The 18,682-nt window shown below is 32.2% G+C and overlaps 1 protein-coding gene across 8 annotated transcripts in view; it reads right to left on the bottom strand.

The window, feature by feature from the left end:
- Positions 1-2,051: 2,051 nt before the first annotated feature.
- Positions 2,052-18,682, bottom strand: part of TRIQK (triple QxxK/R motif containing) — a 79,227-nt gene continuing 62,596 nt past the window's right edge. For all 8 annotated transcript variants that reach the window (XM_087447668.1, XM_087447669.1, XM_087447662.1 and 5 more), the window contains 2 exons: positions 8,587-8,672; positions 2,052-3,161 (listed from right to left, as the gene is read on the bottom strand). In XM_087447668.1, coding sequence (XP_087303794.1) covers positions 3,048-3,161; positions 8,587-8,672 — 200 coding nt within the window. In that variant the 3' untranslated portion in view covers positions 2,052-3,047. The remainder of the gene's footprint in view (positions 3,162-8,586; positions 8,673-18,682) is intronic.

Here is an 18,682-nt window from a genome sequence, read left to right as displayed (position 1 = left end):
AATATTGTGATTTTTAAGTTTTATTTATTAAATGCAAACAATTTTTGATCATCTACTACATGCAAAAACTGTGCCAGACTCTGAAACGACTAAAAGAGATTAACTTAAATTTTAACATGCATTTATTAAATATGTGCCGATCACTACACTATTGGAATTTCAGAAATAACTAAGAACATATTCTCAGGATCTTGCAATCATTGGTTGGGGTGGGAGTATTTCTTCTGTCTTTACGAAAAATTGAAAAGATAGAAAATCTTCAAGTTTTTTGCTCCTTTAAAACCACAATAAACCCTATACTGGTACTAAGATAGGCTTTTTGTTCATTTGTTTTAAAAGAAATTCTAGATGAGGTTATATTTTTATAAGATCTCCTCTCTAATGAATTTATATATTCTTTATTGTGCATGCAAAATAAGGACCAGCAACCCTTCAAGCTTCATTCACAGTATTTCATAGGCTGTATGAAAGTCTGCATTATTGAAATTTATTCTGCAGAGTATGTTAACAAATAGATTCTAACATTCTGAAAAGTCATTATAATTTTTCTGTTTTTGTCTTCTGGATTACTCTGAGCAGTGACTTATTGGAGGGGAAAAACGCACACCTAAAATTTGCGTCTGGTGCTAGTCTTAGATTTACGCCAAACACCACCCACTATTCAAAAGTACGGCCTCCTGAAAATGCAGGCCAGATATCACCTCTCTGTTTTCAAAGATTCAAACCACACCTCAATCTTGGATTTCTCTACAGAGGATCGGCTGCTCCCCAGTTAATGTGAGTTTGAAAAATTTGCATTTCACGAAAATAGTGTTGTGTAAATATACATTGTCTCACTTTACTGGCTGTTTATTAAAATCAGAGTTTAGCCTTTGGGATTTAACAATTCTCTGGAGCCATCATAAGTCAATCAGTCATAGAAAGGGACTAGGCATAGACTCAGGGTATCAATAAAACTAGGTAATGAAACTTGCCTATAATTATACTATGTCTAGACTAATACTTAATACTATCAGAAACAACATTTTTTTCTCCAAAAGCACACCTCAAGAGCAGAACACAATAGCAAAGTTTTTTTCAGGGTAATGAGTTTTCAAACATTTCCAAGAGTATAATCATCTATTTCAAATACTGTAAATTCTGTTATATCTCACTTGGATACATATCTAATAAATAATTATTACATATCCTCTCATTTAAATTACCACTGAACTTAGATATAATCTTTATTTGATCTGACTGTTGTTAACACCATATGGGAGGGGAAATAACTAAATGAAAATGGTTCACGTAAATGCGATAGGAGTGGGGAAGCAGTATTTCCTGCCATGTGGCACGTCACTCAGGAAAGAAAAAGGCCCATCACATCCAAAATGCCAGCTTGGATACTCCCTTGCCACCCACTTCAAGAACAGACATACCACATGGCATTAAATGCTGCAACCTTTCCTAAAAATGCCACTTGGATTGGTCCACTGTGGCGAGTATATAAGAACTCTTGGTCTGTCTCTTGAGTTTGTGATTTCAAGGGGAAGAATTCAGTAAATAACACTGGCTAAATTTTGCCCTCAGATGTTTGGCATAAATGATCTGTGAGGATATTGGAACTTTTGGCTGTTTTCACACTGATGAAATAAATTATGTTACTTGAAAAAATTCTACAGAACATAATGCTACACAGTCATATTCAACTATTCGCAAAAGTTTCAAGGAATATCTAGGGTATTTATCATTGCTTTCTTCTCTTGGCGAGTATGGAATCAATCTTAACATTTTATTTACTCTTCATAAATACAATGTATGTACCGTAAAACGTTTTGTGCATGTTTCAAACTATTCATTTTCTACATGTTTTTATATAAGGTAGTAGAGCTAACAACTCTGCTGTGGACATATTTTTCCATTTTCTAAGCTTTATGTATTCATGGGTTCTAAAAATATAAAAAAATTCCATTACCAGTAAAAATATTGAATATATTGGTCATTATACTCCCAAAATACAAAATATCTTGAAAAATTATATAAACAGAGAACTACATATGCAAGTAATATGAGATATATTTTTTCTATTATTTATTTTTCACAAAAAAGATCTAATTGATTAACTCTCAAGAGACAAAATGTAATTTTGTAAAACAACTCTGTATTGTTCAGATTTAAGAGACAACCCAAGAAAAATGATTCTGAGTAGATAAGACTTCTGCTATTACTGTTGTGTGAAAAAGATTGCACAATTAAATGACAGATTGTTACATATCTCCCTAACAAGAGGGGCAAACTGATACTGCAAGCAGCCAGCACAACATAATTAAAATAGAATTCCAAGTTTATCTTAATAGAGTAATAAGTTAATTAAAATCAAGATCAACTGAACTTCCTATTTACACCAGTTCAGACAGCCCAAGAGGAAAGGAGCTCTATTTTAGACATATGTGACTCTTTGAGCTTCTGTCATCCAGGTGCCATTTCTGATGGAGCACATGTGCACTGAACAGTTGGCAAAGAAGGAAAAAGATTACTGTAGATGTATGTGCAGATAGTCTCTCTAATGATAGAAAATACGTCTGGAAAGAAAGCAGGGCTTCTTTGTAAAACAAAAAATTTCCCATGACTTTTCGTTCGTTCTTAGGCTTTGTATGTGATTTGGGGATGTTTCTGTAAGTGAGGATATATACTTTTATTCATGACATATATGGAACAAAAATAGATTTAGTAATTTGTAAGTGATGGAGTTATACACATAAATTGGCTAAGACAGCTGAAGAATTTAGGATCTGTTTTCCATTTTATCTAAATGCACCATGAATAGGTTGCCTGTCAAAGTAGAAAGATTTATAAAAGTATCTGGCAGCATACGTTACACTACATTGCTAGGTGAGGTTCTTTTCTTGATACTCTATGCAACTATTTAAAAAGATATTTCTGCAAACTGAAAATACCAGCAGAAAGAATTCAAGATGTTGCTGCTTCAGTTCTTAGGAAAGCATTGGTCCCACGAAGTGCTTTTATAAAATTACTTCCCTTTTCATGCATTGATTGCTGCTCAGCTAATCTTCATCTGGTTCCAGACCAGGGTCAACATCTGTGGACAGTCTGAGATAAAAGCACGCATAAAAAGCCAGTAGGAGGGCCAATATAGCTGCAAGTAAGAGGCCGACTTCCTGAGGAAGAGAGAAAAGAGCAGATTTGAACTTGGTGAAACGAGATTGGTTAATGTTACAGTTTCATCAGATAAAATAACCACAATTCCACAGTCTAGAATGAACAATTTGAAATAATCACATTTTTTTGTTTAACACTTTTTGCCATTAAGAAAAGAAACTTATTTCATACTTGACAATACTCATTATAATGGCAAGTACATCAGTGGGTGAGTCATTTCTATGATTATTTTTATTTAATTTGTTTATGTTTTCCTAATAGTAAATTTTTTTTTTTTTAAAGATTTTATTTATTTTATTTTTTCCCCCCAAAGCCCCAGTGGATAGTTGCGTGTCGTAGCTGCACATCCTTCTAGTTGCTGTATGTGGGACTCGGCCCCAGGATGAACGGAGAAGCGGTGCCTCGATGCGCACCCGGGATCCGAACCCAGGCCGCCAGCATCGCAGCGCGCGCACTTAACCACCAAGCCACAGGGCCGGCCCCTAATAGTAAATTAACATTTATAATTTTAACATTTTCATAGTTTGGATATCAAAATGTTGGGTGCAAGCAATGTAGTTTGTGCCTACACAGTTGATCTGTTCTCTCTTTGAGTTTAACTTTATTTCTTGCTTCAATAAATCTATTATTAGTTATAGCATTTGGACACAGGTTTTTAAAAAAATTATCATTCCTTTTCTAATGGGAAAAAACTATTATAACCAGTTTCTAGATTATGTCTCTGTAAATATCTTTATTAAATATTATTTTGTTGAAACTCTAATTTTTAAATTCTAAGTTCTATAGTTTACAATGTGGCAGAACAAAACTGAATACTCATGAAGCATGATACAGTATAATTTATCACAATTGTGAAAGATGGTCCTGGATATTTCATTTGATGATTTGATGTAGATTATATTTACCAATTATGTGAAATAATAGCCAAAAACTTTACCACATATATAATGGCAAAAGACATATTATCTCTCAAAAAGTCTTTTTCCATATATCCACACCATGAAGGAACTTTCTCAATACTAATATAGCATGTGGCTAAACAGAGAAAAGAGTGTACAGTGCCAGTTCAGGATCCTAAAGAGCCTAATATTCCCTTCTAATTTTCACTCCTGTATCACACCCCTTCCCCGCATTATTTTATGGAGAAGCAATTTATTTGCATTTACATGAATGTATTTTACATTTGATAAGAATGTAAAATCAATAATTTAAATATGTCATCTAATAAACTTTTAAAGCATTAAAATGAATTTGGTTTATAGTCAACATGGAATTTTTACCTGAATGTTGAAATTACCAATGGACACTTTATATAGATTTTTAGCTTCATAATTACATTTATTTATTTTCCAAACTATGAAATTAAATATTAATAAAAACCATTGAGTTGAAAGACTCAGTGTCAACTATTTTTGTAAGATCTGATTTTTTCAATCTAATATATCAAAGTTGGAACACTTTGGCATCTCAAAAGGGCATGGCAGTATCAGACAGGTTTCATTTATTTTCTTATATCCACAGCTGTGCTCCTAGACCCATCTGGTTACACAGCTACTAATTTTAAGAGGATGTAATAAACAAGTGACACACAACTGCAAACTCCATCTGTTCTGTATAGTGGACAACAAAACTGCTCAACAGCAGTCACCATTCACGTCAGCTTATCGCAAGAATAGCTTTTACTCTTGATTGGTGGCCATGAGTCTCATCTCATTGATAATCACCTCTAATTGCTGCTTTTCAACTCCTTCTTGTCCTCTCAAACACCTCTGTATCATCTTCACTGTACATTTTCAGAATATCCAGAGGCATGAGAAAGCGGTTTAAGGGTAGGAAGCAGAGAACATTCATAGAACACAATTTCAGAGGATCCATTAACTCAATTAAGTCTATTCAATATATGGTACAGGGGGTGGGGCTTAAGAAGTATTGGATAGGGAGGTATAGCAAGTCATTTTATTTCAAAATGTCCCTATCCTGTTGAGGAGATGAGCATTGTGAGGACTGCATGTTGGGAGGGTTAAAACAATGGTAAAATTTGAAAATACTGCTTTCAGGATGCTGGTGACACTAACTATAACTTAGAGACCTGTAGGCATTTATGACTTCCCCCATCCCCTGGCTATTTTTAGTTTTACATCAGAAATAACAAAAAAGAAGAAAAATAACATTTCCAGCTGGCTCATCCCAAGGTTTGTTAACAGGATCTGGTTGACACTCGAATATTTTATTTATGTAACAGATAAATTAAATTTTTGATCCTTATTCTTTTATTATGATTATACCTTTCAAATAAAACTTTTAAATAAATGAGTTAATTAACAAATATAGATTACCTTTTTCCTTCTAAATACTGGGAAACATGAGTCCCTTCTAAACACTAGGAAACATGGATATTTGCATTGTTAAAAAATTTTTAGTGATGTTGTAATTCTTGAAAAATAATCCAATTGAACAGCAACCAAATATTAGCTGTGCAAATATTTTTTAGATGGCACTCATTTCATTACAGGGTCATAAATTATGACATTTTGTTTACATTGGTAATACACAGGAAATAAAAATAGCTTCTCAACAGAAATTAATTCTAGATTTTGACACAGTCACATTCATATCTTATTCTGAATCATTACTGTTCCCTCAAAACATTTTCTATTACTAAACATGCATTTACAAAAAAGCACTAGAAGCGTCTGAGGGTAAAAACCCTATTGTATAATTCTTTATTTCTCCAGTCCATGATTTCTCAATCAATACTGTTGGTTTTATATGGTAATGAAATCTGGAAGTGATTTCTTGTATAAATTCCTCTAAGATGATCATATCTTACTCATCTTTCTTTCCACAAGTTCTGCAACATTGTAATAGCTAGGGCAATTTCTAAATAAATAATGAAAGATTAAGATTTATATAATCTATTTACAAGATATATTAAAATTATGCAACGCTTCGAAAACTTCACAATAGTAATATCCATAATATCATCTCCACAGCAAAACTGAGAACATTCTGTAATTTGTAATCGAGTCACATGAGACAGACTTAGTTGAAGCAGGGCTCTTCAGCCCAATGACAAATACCCAAGGCAAGTCTTCTTTATACAACCCAGTAATGGCTAATTCAAAGAAATATTTTCTCAGTCAGTTAACAATTCATAAATGACTTCTATGTGCTAGGTTCAATATTAAGTGTTTTCATTGTATTATTTAACTCTCCTGACAACACTGTGAGGTAAACGGCGTGACATCCCTTTTACAAACATGCCAGCTTAGACCCAGTTGGATCATGGTGCCAGTAAGAAGCAAGAGGGATGCGATTCCAGGCCTCTATTTTGCGTTCAGTGTTGTCATCGCTGTTATTTTTCTATTCCATGCAGCTATTCATATTTTCTGTAGATTTAACTTATTTTAAGAGCCTAACTATGATTCATTCTAAAGAATAGGTAGTAAAGTGATAAAATATTATAATATTATGGTCATTCTGTATCAACTAGCTAAGAGTCAAACGTGTTTGATGTTCATTAGTCCTGAGTTGCTTCTCTGACATTATCAATATGGATAAAATCACTCACTGGGGAAATTAAATAGCACTAAATGGCAATTGCTGAAAGAAACTTCGTTATTTAAAGTCCTATGCTAAAATGACAAGGCAATCAAAGTTTGACAGGGCAAACTAATTAGTATGCCAGATTTGAGACGTAAAACACCTCCATGGTTCTGATTCTAAAAAGTTTCATATCATTTTAATGGGCTCTTCACATAAATTTTCAAGGAAAGTAAACAATGTTTAAAGTTAAGGTTTTTGTTTTCTACAGGTTTACAAATCAAAATGATATGCTAGCTTATTAAAAAGGAGCTATGTTCTGATAGTTAAAAACTCTCCTGTACATACTTTAAATTATAAATGAAATCTAAGAAAAAATTATTTTCTTATAAAAAGATAAATTCTACATTGTTTTTAAAAAGACAGATAATTGCAGTATAAGGTAGACTTATACTGGGAACATAGTCATTTCCTCAAATTAAAACAATGACAAAAATTATAAGAGCAAATGAAAAAGGATGTGTATAAGAAAGTGGTATATATTTATAAACAAATCGCTGCACTGTTTCTCAAATTCTAATTCATTACATTGTGCCAAAGGGGAGTTTGCTATCCCAATATTTTTCTAAAAAAACCTCCAAAAACAAAAACACTGCATTGTGAAAGATAACAGTAGTGTCATATTGCCTTGGTGGAAAATGACAAACAATGCTTTCACTACAAGAGACAATCATCAGGTAACTAATTGCAAAATAAAAAACTAAGCACTGCTTTTAGAAAGGTCATGTCATGGAAATAATTTTAAAGAAGAATAAAATTTCATATGAAGTTAGAAGAAAAGTTCAAAAGATTAATCATCTCTCATTTAAACAAAAAGGCAATTTACTCTTTTTCATTAAAAACTGACACACAGCACTAACTGAGGAGATGGTGTTGTGAAAACATATCGCATCACACGGCAATGCTTGATCAAAATCAGCAATCAGGAGTAAAAAGAAGGCAGTGTTTCGTGATCATAATAGCAAATTCTGGAAGACAACCAAATATATCATCTGGCAGTTCAACAGCTGTTACAGCTTGGTAGTAATACCTTGGCATTTGCTATAAGCTAGAACTTAGAAAAATTGATTTTTCATCTGCCAGATAAAACCCAAAATCTCCTTTTAACATTTTAATATTTAAATAAAATATATGTACTAGTCATTTTGATTTCACACATTTGACAGTAGAGCCGCCAAATTAATTTTTCTATTTATAGTTTAATTCGACTCTAAATACTTGGCAAAGAATTGACATGGGTAATAATGTACGAGTAATTTTGTTGAACTTCATTGTGCTAGCACATTGGATTAATATCTGCTAACATCATTCTCAGTTACATTTATCCCTCTTAAGCATTTAAAACACTGATTTTCTAAAAGAACAAGTTTTGGGATGTCATTAGAATTTCATCATAGAGAGTACTGACAACAATAATAATACACAAAGTAAAATTATATATATTAATGATCTCAGTACATATAATTACAACTAAAATTTAAATAACCATAAAATGAAAGTTACTGAAAATGAGAGAAATTTTTGATTCAAACCACTGAAATGTTTGAACAATATATACAGTAGCTAGAGAAAAAATAAATGCAAATGTAAGTATAACTGGTTATCTTAAGTGACACTGTATTTTATTTTAAGACCCAGTAAAATCTCAGGATAGGAAGGATGTTTCCCATTAAGTAAACTCTATATAAACCTTCATTACTGGCATTTGACTTAGATTTTGAAATGTCATAAAACATTTAGAACTCAACATTTATGCAATCCAGTTTTAGAAAATGAAATGGCATGCACATATCAAATTTTTAAGTTATCAAATACAGGTACCTTTATGCCTATTGCTGTTTTCTTTGCTTCTGCTTTTAATTTGGTTGCTCGTAAAATAGGTTTGGTTTTTTTATAATCCTGTTTACCTAGAAAAAAATAATTTCAGACAATGAGCTATGCTTATATATAATTCAAGTTTAGCAGCCATCTGCAATATCAAAGAATGTTTAAATAGAGTAAAATTGGGACACAAAGTTGCCAAGTAGTTCCCAGTTATGAAACCATAAATTTGTCACCCTAAAGTCAACTTTTCCTCTTCTCTTACTCTTTCATGATGAAGATTTGACAGATAGCTTTGATTTACTGTCAGTGAATATCAAAAAAATAAAAACTTATTTTAGAGAAAACCCTTTCAAAGCATTTGTAAACAAATGGATAAATAAATAAGTATACATAAGATCTCATTAATAGGTAAAGTTAACTTTGTCTTCATAATTGAAGAATAACAGTTCATTATAAATTTATTTTATATGGATACATTAAGTATTCAAATAATCAATTTGAGAAATAGCTTCAAGTTTTCTCTAAATAAGAAGCTAAGGAAGGACCTGTAAATTATTAACTTTTAGTTGCCAAATTCAATAGCAAAATACATATTTAACTTTTGTTTGCTCTTAACAGAGGACAGAATAAATACGGTTAGATAAAAGATGTAGGATAGCTACATTTGGATATTAGTTTCAATCTTCTCTTCCACACTGCACAGCCAAAAATGAACAGAGTTAGTGTCAACAAATTTCCCTTTCTGTGTACCATTTGGTGACCTCACCAATGAGTAACAAAAGAGCTATTATACAGCCCGTAAGAAAATAGATTTAACAACAATAACAACAACAAAAGCATTGACTAAAATGATACACTATTTTGTTAACCAAACTTTTAACTAAGAACTGGGTCAAATATGTCATCCTGACTGGGAGTTAACACATGACCATATAATATCTCTGGCTATTTTACATTCTCCTTATTTTGCCGTGTTGTTTCCATCTTACTCCCTTTCATTTCAAAGATCAGTTCCTTTCCAAAACTTACCCCTAGATTTCTTTTATCTAAATAATACAACTGCTTCTATCTTTAATTTCCACATCTTCCTCACACTAAAATCTGAAAGCAGTTGATCTAGAGTATATCATAAAAATTTAATGTGCAATATATTTCTTAATGTCTGCTAATGATTCAAAAGTAGCTTTAAAGTTCCATATAGATTTCTAGAACTAGAAATGGCAGGGAGAAGGGAGTCAAATGGATGGGAATAATGAAGAAATGCTATATTTGTGTTCATTAGACACATAAAAGCGTTCGTTTGGCTGAAGAGCTATGTATTTTTTTTAAAAGAACGAGTGTACACTATTTCCTTAACCGTTATTGCATACCAGTCATTCTGGAGCATGCAGAAGCTTAATAAACATTATTTGATGATGGGGTTTAATGATTCAGAAATGAGCCAATTGTAAAAGTATAGCAAATGATCTAAATTTAAATTATGGAATGAACAAAATACAAAACATATTACTCTGACCCATTTTAAATTAGTAACATTTAATTTTGCTGAAAAAACCTTGACAAGTGTTCACTCTGATTTCACATCTCAACAAACTATTCATGTCATTATTCCTGCTGAGATATAAACAGTTCAGAACAATGAAAATGGTGACACATCAAATGCCTCTACTCAGGGTTACAAAGCAAGTTTCTAACGATAACCTAAAAAGAAATTTGAAGATTATAGATTTGAGGCCCAAAAGTCATTTCTTGTTTTATCATATATTGTCCTATACTGATCTCTGGGTGCAATGAGGAAAAAATAAACAAATGAAAAAGGATTATCTTAATCCATATGCTTTTTATACACTTATGCAATATTCTGGATAATGTGTGTGTGATAAAACAGATTCAAATATACCTTAAAGAGTCAATGTTCAAGTGAGAATTTATCACTCTACTTCACTTGCCATATAACCACTGGTTAAATAAGGTGTTCTATCTCAACTCCTTTATTCTCTTAGAGAATAATACTTCTAGATTTATATTAAAGTTGATATGAACATTTGAAACTGTGTTTATAATAAATAAATGGTTTTAAAAATTATTGTACACCTGGTACTTCTCCAGCTAGTCCATCTGTCATTAATTTAGCATTCTCTTTGCTGACTATGATATCTAAAAAGTATATATCACAAAACGTGGTTTCAGTCTACTAAGTGAAAACGTTCATAGGGGCATCTGTTAAGTTCTTTATAACTAAAACCAGATCTTTCCATTATACCCCAAGGGGTTTTCAACATTTGAATTTTTTATGGCTTCAAGAAAGATACCTACCCCCACACGATTGTAAAAAATGTAAAATACAGAAGCCCCTGCCTTCTGAGTATTTACACCTAGAAAAAATACATTTATATAAATTAAATTTTATATGTATATGGTTAATTGAACACAATTGAGTCTGATTTTGGTTATATCAATAACGCAATAACCAAAGTAGTCGTTGAGCAATTGCTCCTTACACTTTATATGAGAGAAAACCCGGATAATTCAAGCCTATGAAGCCAATCTGGGGCCTCAGTCATCTAGTTTCTCTATTCTCAAGGACATCATTCATCAAATTTCTGTATTTTCATTTTCTATAACATAGTTTAGATAACAAAAACTTTTTTTCCCCATTTTCACGCTTCCTGATTGACTGGTTTATGCTTTCTCCCTCCAATACAATCCTATCATACTATTTTATTTTAAAATTATCATATAGTGAAATCGACTTTTTTCCTTTTGGTATATAGTTCTATGAATTTTTAATGCTTATGTACAGATTCATGTAACTACTATCATAATCAGGACACAGAAGAGTTCTATCATTCCAGAAACTCCCTGTGCTATACTTTTATACCCACCCCTCCTCCCACCCATAATTCCTGGCAACCACTGATTTATGGTCCATTTCTATAGCTTTGTTTTTTCAATAATGTGGCAATAATATGACAATGGCTTCTTTTATTCAGCATAAGGCCTTTAAGTTTCACCCAAGTTGTATGTGTCAGCAGTTCATTCTTCTCTATTGCTGATTAGTATTCCATTATATGAAGGTACCAGAGTTTGTGTATCCATTCACTCATTGAAGTGCATTTGGGTTATGTCCAATTTTGGCAAGTATGAGAAGAACTACTATAAACACAAGTGTACAGGTTTTTATGTGAATACAAGTTTTCATTTATCTAGGGTAGGATTGCTGAGTCATATGGTAAGTATATATTTAACTTTGTAAGAATCTGTCAAACCATTTTTGCATTCCCACTGGCAGTGAATTAGAGTTCTGGTAGCTTTGCATCATCACTTGCATTGGTATTGTTTAACTAGGTTATCTAATTTTTTAGCATATAATTGTTCATAGTATTCCCCTTTATAATTCCCCTTATAATCCATTTTATATCTGTAAGGTCAATAGTAATGTACTCTGTTTCACTACTAACATTAGTAACTTGAGCGATCTCCTTTTTTCTTAGATAGTCTAACTAAAGGTTTTTCAATTTTGTTGATATTTCTAAGTAACAAACTTTTTGTTTTGTTGATTTTTTCTACTGCTGTTTTCTTCTTTATTTCATTAATTTTCACTCTAATTTTTATTATTTCCTTCCTTCAGTTGGCTTTGGGTTTAGTTTGCTCTTCTTTTTCTAATTTGTTTAGGTGGAAAGTTACATTATTGATTTGAAATCTTTCTTCTTTATTAATATAGTGGTTAACAGGTACAAATTTCCATCTAAGTACTGCTTTAGTAGCATCTCATAAATCAGCAAGAAGAAAAAAGTTCTAGACAAAAACACATGTAGACTTCTATTATAATTACCTATGCATTACCTTTACTTGTGTTAATTTATTTTTTTCATTTGTGGATTTGAATCACTGCCTGGTGTACTTTCATTTCAGCCTGTATGACTTCCTTTAGTATTTCTTATAGGGCAGTCATGCTATTGACAAATTATCTGGTTTTGTTCATCCAAGAATATCTTAATTTCTCACTTTTTAAAAGGATAGTTGTGCTGGATATAGAATTCTTGGTTAATAGTCTTTAGTTTTCAGTACATTATATGTAATGAGTTACTTTTCTCTTGCAGCTTTCAAGATTCACTATTTATGTTTGACTGTCAACAGTTTGACTATGATGTGGCCAGGTGTGGATCTCTTTGAGTTTATCCCACTTGCAATTTGTTGAGGTTCTTGGATATATGAATTACAGTTTTTCATCAAATTTGGGAAGTTTTTGGACATTATTTTTTCACATATTCTTTCTGACCCTTTCTCTCCCTCCTCTCATTCTGGAACTATTATTATAAATAGATTGGTATTCTTGGTGTCCTACGGGTCTCTGTGTCTCTGTTCATTTTTTGTCATTTTTCATTCATTCTTTTTTCTTCATGTTCCTCAGACAGAATAATCGCAATTAACCTCTGCTCATGTTGCCTGATTCTTCTGCCAGTTCAAATCTGCTGTGGAGCCCGTTTAGTGAAATTTTTATATTGCTTATGGTATTTTTAACTCAGAATTTCTATTTTTTTAATATACGTAATTTACATTTCTATAATAATATTCTACATTTGGTAAGACATTGTTCTCATACTTCAATTCTTTAGACATGGTTTTCTTTAGTTTTTGAACATATTTAAGATGGCTGACAAAGTCTTTATCCAGTAAGTCCAAGGTCTGAGCTTCCTTAGAGACAGTTTCTATTCTTTTTCTGTGTATGGACCATACTTTGCTGATGCAGTGTGTGTTTCATACTTTTTGTAGAAAACTGGAGATATTTAATATAATGTGGCAACTCTGCAAATCAGATCTCTCCTAGTATTTGCTGTTGCTGCTGTTTGGTTTTCTTTTGTTAGTATTAGTGTTTGTTTGTTTGGTGACTTTTATGGTCTAATTCTGTAAAGTATGTATTCTTTGTCATATCCAGACACTTAGCTTAGTGTTCATCTAATGACTGGACAGATATTTTCTTAAATGCCTTGAATCAATAAGTCTTCCAGCTTTGCTGAGGGGCTATGCATGTGTGTGTGTGTGTGTGTGTGTGTGTTCACGCGCGCGTGTGTATGTATGTTGGCATACATTTTCCATGCTCTGACAGGAGTTTATAGTTCTGTCTTAGCCTTCACTTCCTGTAAGCTTCCTCAAGGTCAGCAAGAGGTGAGAGATTATAGCTTTTTCAGGTCTTTGCTGGACATGGCATAGCCCTGCATGGGCTCATAGCTTTCTAGATTCGCAGTAATCTATGTTAGAGATTTTTTAAAGACCCTATGGACATCTCATTGACCAGTTTTTTAAGTTTCTAGGTCAGCCTCATGCTAGCCCCAGCTGGTAATGCTGGCTCAGATAGTTGTGATATTAAATGTTCTTCACTGATTGAATTTTTGTCGAATTCCATGAGGAGAGGGCTCTTCACACAGAGTGAGCTCTAAGGTCAAATAAAGACAAGTTCTGAGAATGGAGCTTTTTAGTGAGCTGCCAGACAGGTCAAATAGTGACAGTTCTCTGAGGATGGGGTTTAGGGTAACTCCAAACCCTTTCTGCCTTCTCCAGAGGCTGCAGGATGCTGTTTTTCACAACTACTATAGTTAGAGGGCTGAGGAGAGGAAGATAGGATTAACAAGTTAAAACACAATAAACCCTGATGTTCTAACTGAGCTTTAGCTGTTTTTCTTGAATAAACACTCCTTGACTGTTGTAAAATTTTCTTTCATTTCCAGATTTCTGAAAAAGTTGATTTTGACAGTTTTTTGCCATTGTTATTATTGCTTTTATAGAGAAGCAGACTTGAGGTCCTTACTTTCCATTCAAAAAGTGCTTCTCCTCCATCCTTTTACTTTTAATATTATTATATTTGAATTTCTTATATACAGCCTATATTTAGATTATTTTGTAAAATTTCGACCTGAAAATCCTCTGTCCTTTCATTGGTATGTTTAGACCATTCATATTTAATGAAACTATTAATATATTTTTATTTGTCTACTATTTTATATTGTTTTCTCTTTGTTCCCTTTGATTTGTTCCTGTTTCATTTTTCCTGCCTTTTTTGAATGATTTGAACACTTTTTAGTATTCTATTTAAGTTATATATTGTGATTTTGATATATCTCTTAGAATAACGTTCTCATAGTTGTCCTAGAAATTACAAAATATACGCTTAACTTTTCAGAGTCTAATTCAAATCAATATTTTATTCAATTTCTGATTTTTAAACATATTCTACATTATTTTAAAATTTTTAAGATGCACAATCCAATACATTTCATATTCTAATATAATGGAAACAAGCAGTACTAAATTGCTTTGTAGCACTAGTTTTACTAGTTGTTGTTGATATGTTTTGCCTTTGCTTTGAACTTTATTTGAACTTCTTGGACATGTGTCATGGTTAGGAAAGTTATAACTATACAGTGGACTTTTAATAATTCAGGCCTTTAAATGTCTGAAAACAAAGAATTATACAAATAAGTATACTATTGTAGCACAGATGTATTTTCCTTAAAAATGCCAGGCAAGACATTGGTGTCCGTGTTTGATGCATGTTATTATTATATTTTAATAGTTTTTCAATAAAAAGTAAGAGGCACCTGCATAGTTAGAAGGATTATTATACTTTGGTTACTGAAATTTTATATTTGTGATAAAAACTGCAAGTCGTCCTTAGATAATATCTGCTATTTAGTTCTGGAATAAAATTCCCTACTACTCTTCTCTTGAGTTTTGTGATTGGTTTAATTGAAGAGTCTCCTGAAACTGTTAGATGTATACTATTAAAAAGTTACACTATTTTAAACTATTTATTCGTATTAATAGAATTTTAGAATTTTCTTCATACTGTGAAACCAAAACAAAGTACAGAAACAAGTCAGGTTGATAAACAATGACAATCTCATTCTTAATCCTTAATCTCAATTATTTCCATCAAAATAGTCAAAACATTCTCTTTGATTTTCTCTAAAATAACTACATATTATAATTGAAACTTATGAGCTATATCTATACTAATAAAATTCCACCTTTTTATGTTTAAAATAATGTTGCAAAATTAATATTTTAGTAGAAAATTCCATAACGTGGGAAACTGCTTTTATGGCCTAGTAAGAATACAGATTCTTTTATCCACTATGTATAGTTCTTAATAACTAAAATATATTTAAATGACTGCATTATTAACATTGGCAATCCAAATAGAAAATTTCTCTCAAAATAATGACATTGAGAGTTAATATTTCTTCAAATCAATCTGAGATTCTTAATAAATAGAGAGTGTGTGTTTCTGTCAATGTGAATTACTCATTACAAAACTTTTCCTTTTGCATGTAAAATTCAAGATCATTCTTGGGAAGAAAATGAAAAAGACTTCCTCAAATATGCTAATGATACAGCCAAGTAATGCACTTGGAATAAAAAACATATTTACCTTTAGGTGAATGCCTGAGTTTACATGAACTTATAGAAGGGAAAAAGTACACTTAAGATGTGTGAACTTTTGCTATTTATTCCATTATAGATTTTTGCAATTTTTTTTCAAAATAAATCTGGATTTAATGCTGAAAACTAGGCATTTCAAAATTAAAAAATATTAAAACTTGCATTTTCACATAGGAAATTTATGTCATAAAATTGCTCTCTGAACTAATATCAGCAACTGATTACCAAACTGCTATGAGTATATGCACATAGTTATTGAGTAGAAAGTGAAATCTCTTCTCCATCAGGAAACAAATAAGAAAAATATATATATAACAGTTTACTATTTTTACTTGCATCCAAGCTCATAACTGCACGACCCATTATTTTTATGATTAGCAGATACAGTTGCTAGAATCTCTGAGAAAAGTATTGTAAATAGCATAACATCAGATTATATCACTGATTATGAGTTTTCTTAGTTAACCTTGTAACTAAGCATAATTGTAAATGTTCACTTATGGTCATAAGAATTTTTATATCCTATTTTCTTAAACAACTCTTTCATTCATTCATTATAACTTATTTATTGAGCACTTAACTATGTAATAAACAGTGTTTGGGGTACTGAATATACAGTATTGGGAGCAAAATAGACCTCTGAATCTTTACAAAAGATAGACTATAAGCATAAAAAATTGTCCAATTTGCCTGATGATGAAAAGCACTAAAAAGAAAAATATAGTTGGTAAGGAGCAGAAAATAAAGGGGAGAGATGTATTATTTCAGATAGAGTGGTCAGGGAAGGCCTCCTTGATAATGTCACTTGACATTATCACTTGATGTCATTTGATTAGATCCTTGAATGAAGTGAGGGAGGAAGTCACGTGGATATCTGTGGATGCAATTCCAAATACTGAGAACATCAAAGTGCAAAGACTCAGAAAACTAACTCCTGGAGAGCCAAAACGTCACTGAAGTCTCTCAAGTCAGAAAGACTTGAGAGGTAATAAAATAAAAAAGTTCAGTTCCTGATGGCAGGCTTAGTGGTCCAGAACAGACCCTATATTCACTTGTCAATTTCTGAGTCTGTGGGCCCAAATTATAACCTTGGAAATAGGAAGGATCTTGAGCTTAGTACCCTGATATGTAATGTAAGAGCTATTTTGAAAGTAAGGACAAAGTAGAAATATTACTCTTCTTCCTTACTAAAATGGTAAATCAAAGGGAATGCACATTGCTGGAGAAGTTTCAGAGATTTACCATATCATCAAAAACTAAATATTCGGTCACACTGATTATTTTCACAGACCTATTTATTTCCTCACTGTGGCTAGTTGGTCTTGGAGACCAAGTGAGTACTATTAAATATAAACTTATGGTACAATTTTCTTACTGTACTTACTGTAGCAGAATAGAAAGTCCTTTGTACATGGTCACAACTAGCTAATTAATCTAGCCAATACATTTTTCTAAGCTCTGATCACAGATACTGTGAGACACCGTCTGCCTTGATTGAAAGGGACAGCAGTAAACTTGACAGCCTCGGCTCGAGGACTAGATCAACTCTTCATCTCAGTGCTACAGTCTCATTCCAAGAGCCTTTAACTGCCTCATCATCTCACAATATATCACAATGACAACGATAGGATACAAGCCTTGGAGAAGACATGGAAACTGCCTGAGATGCCTCATTCAGATAGATGCACAAAAGGGAGAAGAAAGAATATTCTCTTAAAATACAGAGACCTGTCACCTAAATCTGATTCATGGAGGTCCACTAATTTAGAGTATGTCAGGATTGTTTCCAAGAAAAAAAGGTCAACTTGCTGTACTTTGCACTCTATCTACCATTAAGAAAGAGACATAGGTACAATTTCTTAAAAAATTGGCATTACTTGATAATGTCACATATCCATACCTATGATCCAACATTCTTCTACTAGGTATATATTATAGAGAAACTCTTGTATATGTGAACCAAAGAACAGACATGTATAAAAATGTTCAAAGAAAGCTCATAATAGCATTCGTAGGAAAAAAAACCTGAGAATGATCCAATTGTCAAAACCAGGAGAACAGACAGAAAAATATCTGTATATACATAAAATGGAATACTATAAAGCATAGAAAATGAATGAACTACATCAATATTCATCAAGAAGAATAAAACTCTAAAACCTGATGTTCAATAGGAGCAAGTTACATAATAATATATATAGCGTGATTTCATTTACATAAAGTTCAAAAACTAAACAATGTATTGTTTGACACATATCTAGGCGGAAAATTTACACAAAGAATTAATAAAAAATCAAGATAGTGGTTCTCTCAGAGGCATAAAGGGTGTTGCAATTGAGAAGGGGCATAAAGAGGCTTCTAAGGTACTGGTATATGTCCAATTTTCACCTGGAGGATGGATACATGGTTGCTCATGTTATTATTGTTTTTTTTAAGTCTACATACATATTTTACATATGTAAAGAACCTGAAAAGCTGATAGTGTTGAGTAGGGCATGGAGACAATAAAAGAATCTGCAGTAGACTGCTGTGAAAGCTACTCTACCCCTTTGGTAGAGTAGCTTATGACATGGCAGAAGTCAATGGGGCTTGAAGTGCTTTTAGTTGACTGAGACATAGAAACAAGTCTTTAGCAGGTCCCAATAAAAAA

This window comes from Ceratotherium simum, chromosome 23 (assembly GCF_057802395.1).
Source record: "Ceratotherium simum simum isolate JZ-2026a chromosome 23, ASM5780239v1, whole genome shotgun sequence".
Taxonomy (NCBI): Eukaryota; Metazoa; Chordata; class Mammalia; order Perissodactyla; family Rhinocerotidae; genus Ceratotherium; species Ceratotherium simum.
Note: the sequence above shows the minus strand (reverse complement) of the source record. Positions and strands in the feature narration are given on the sequence as shown.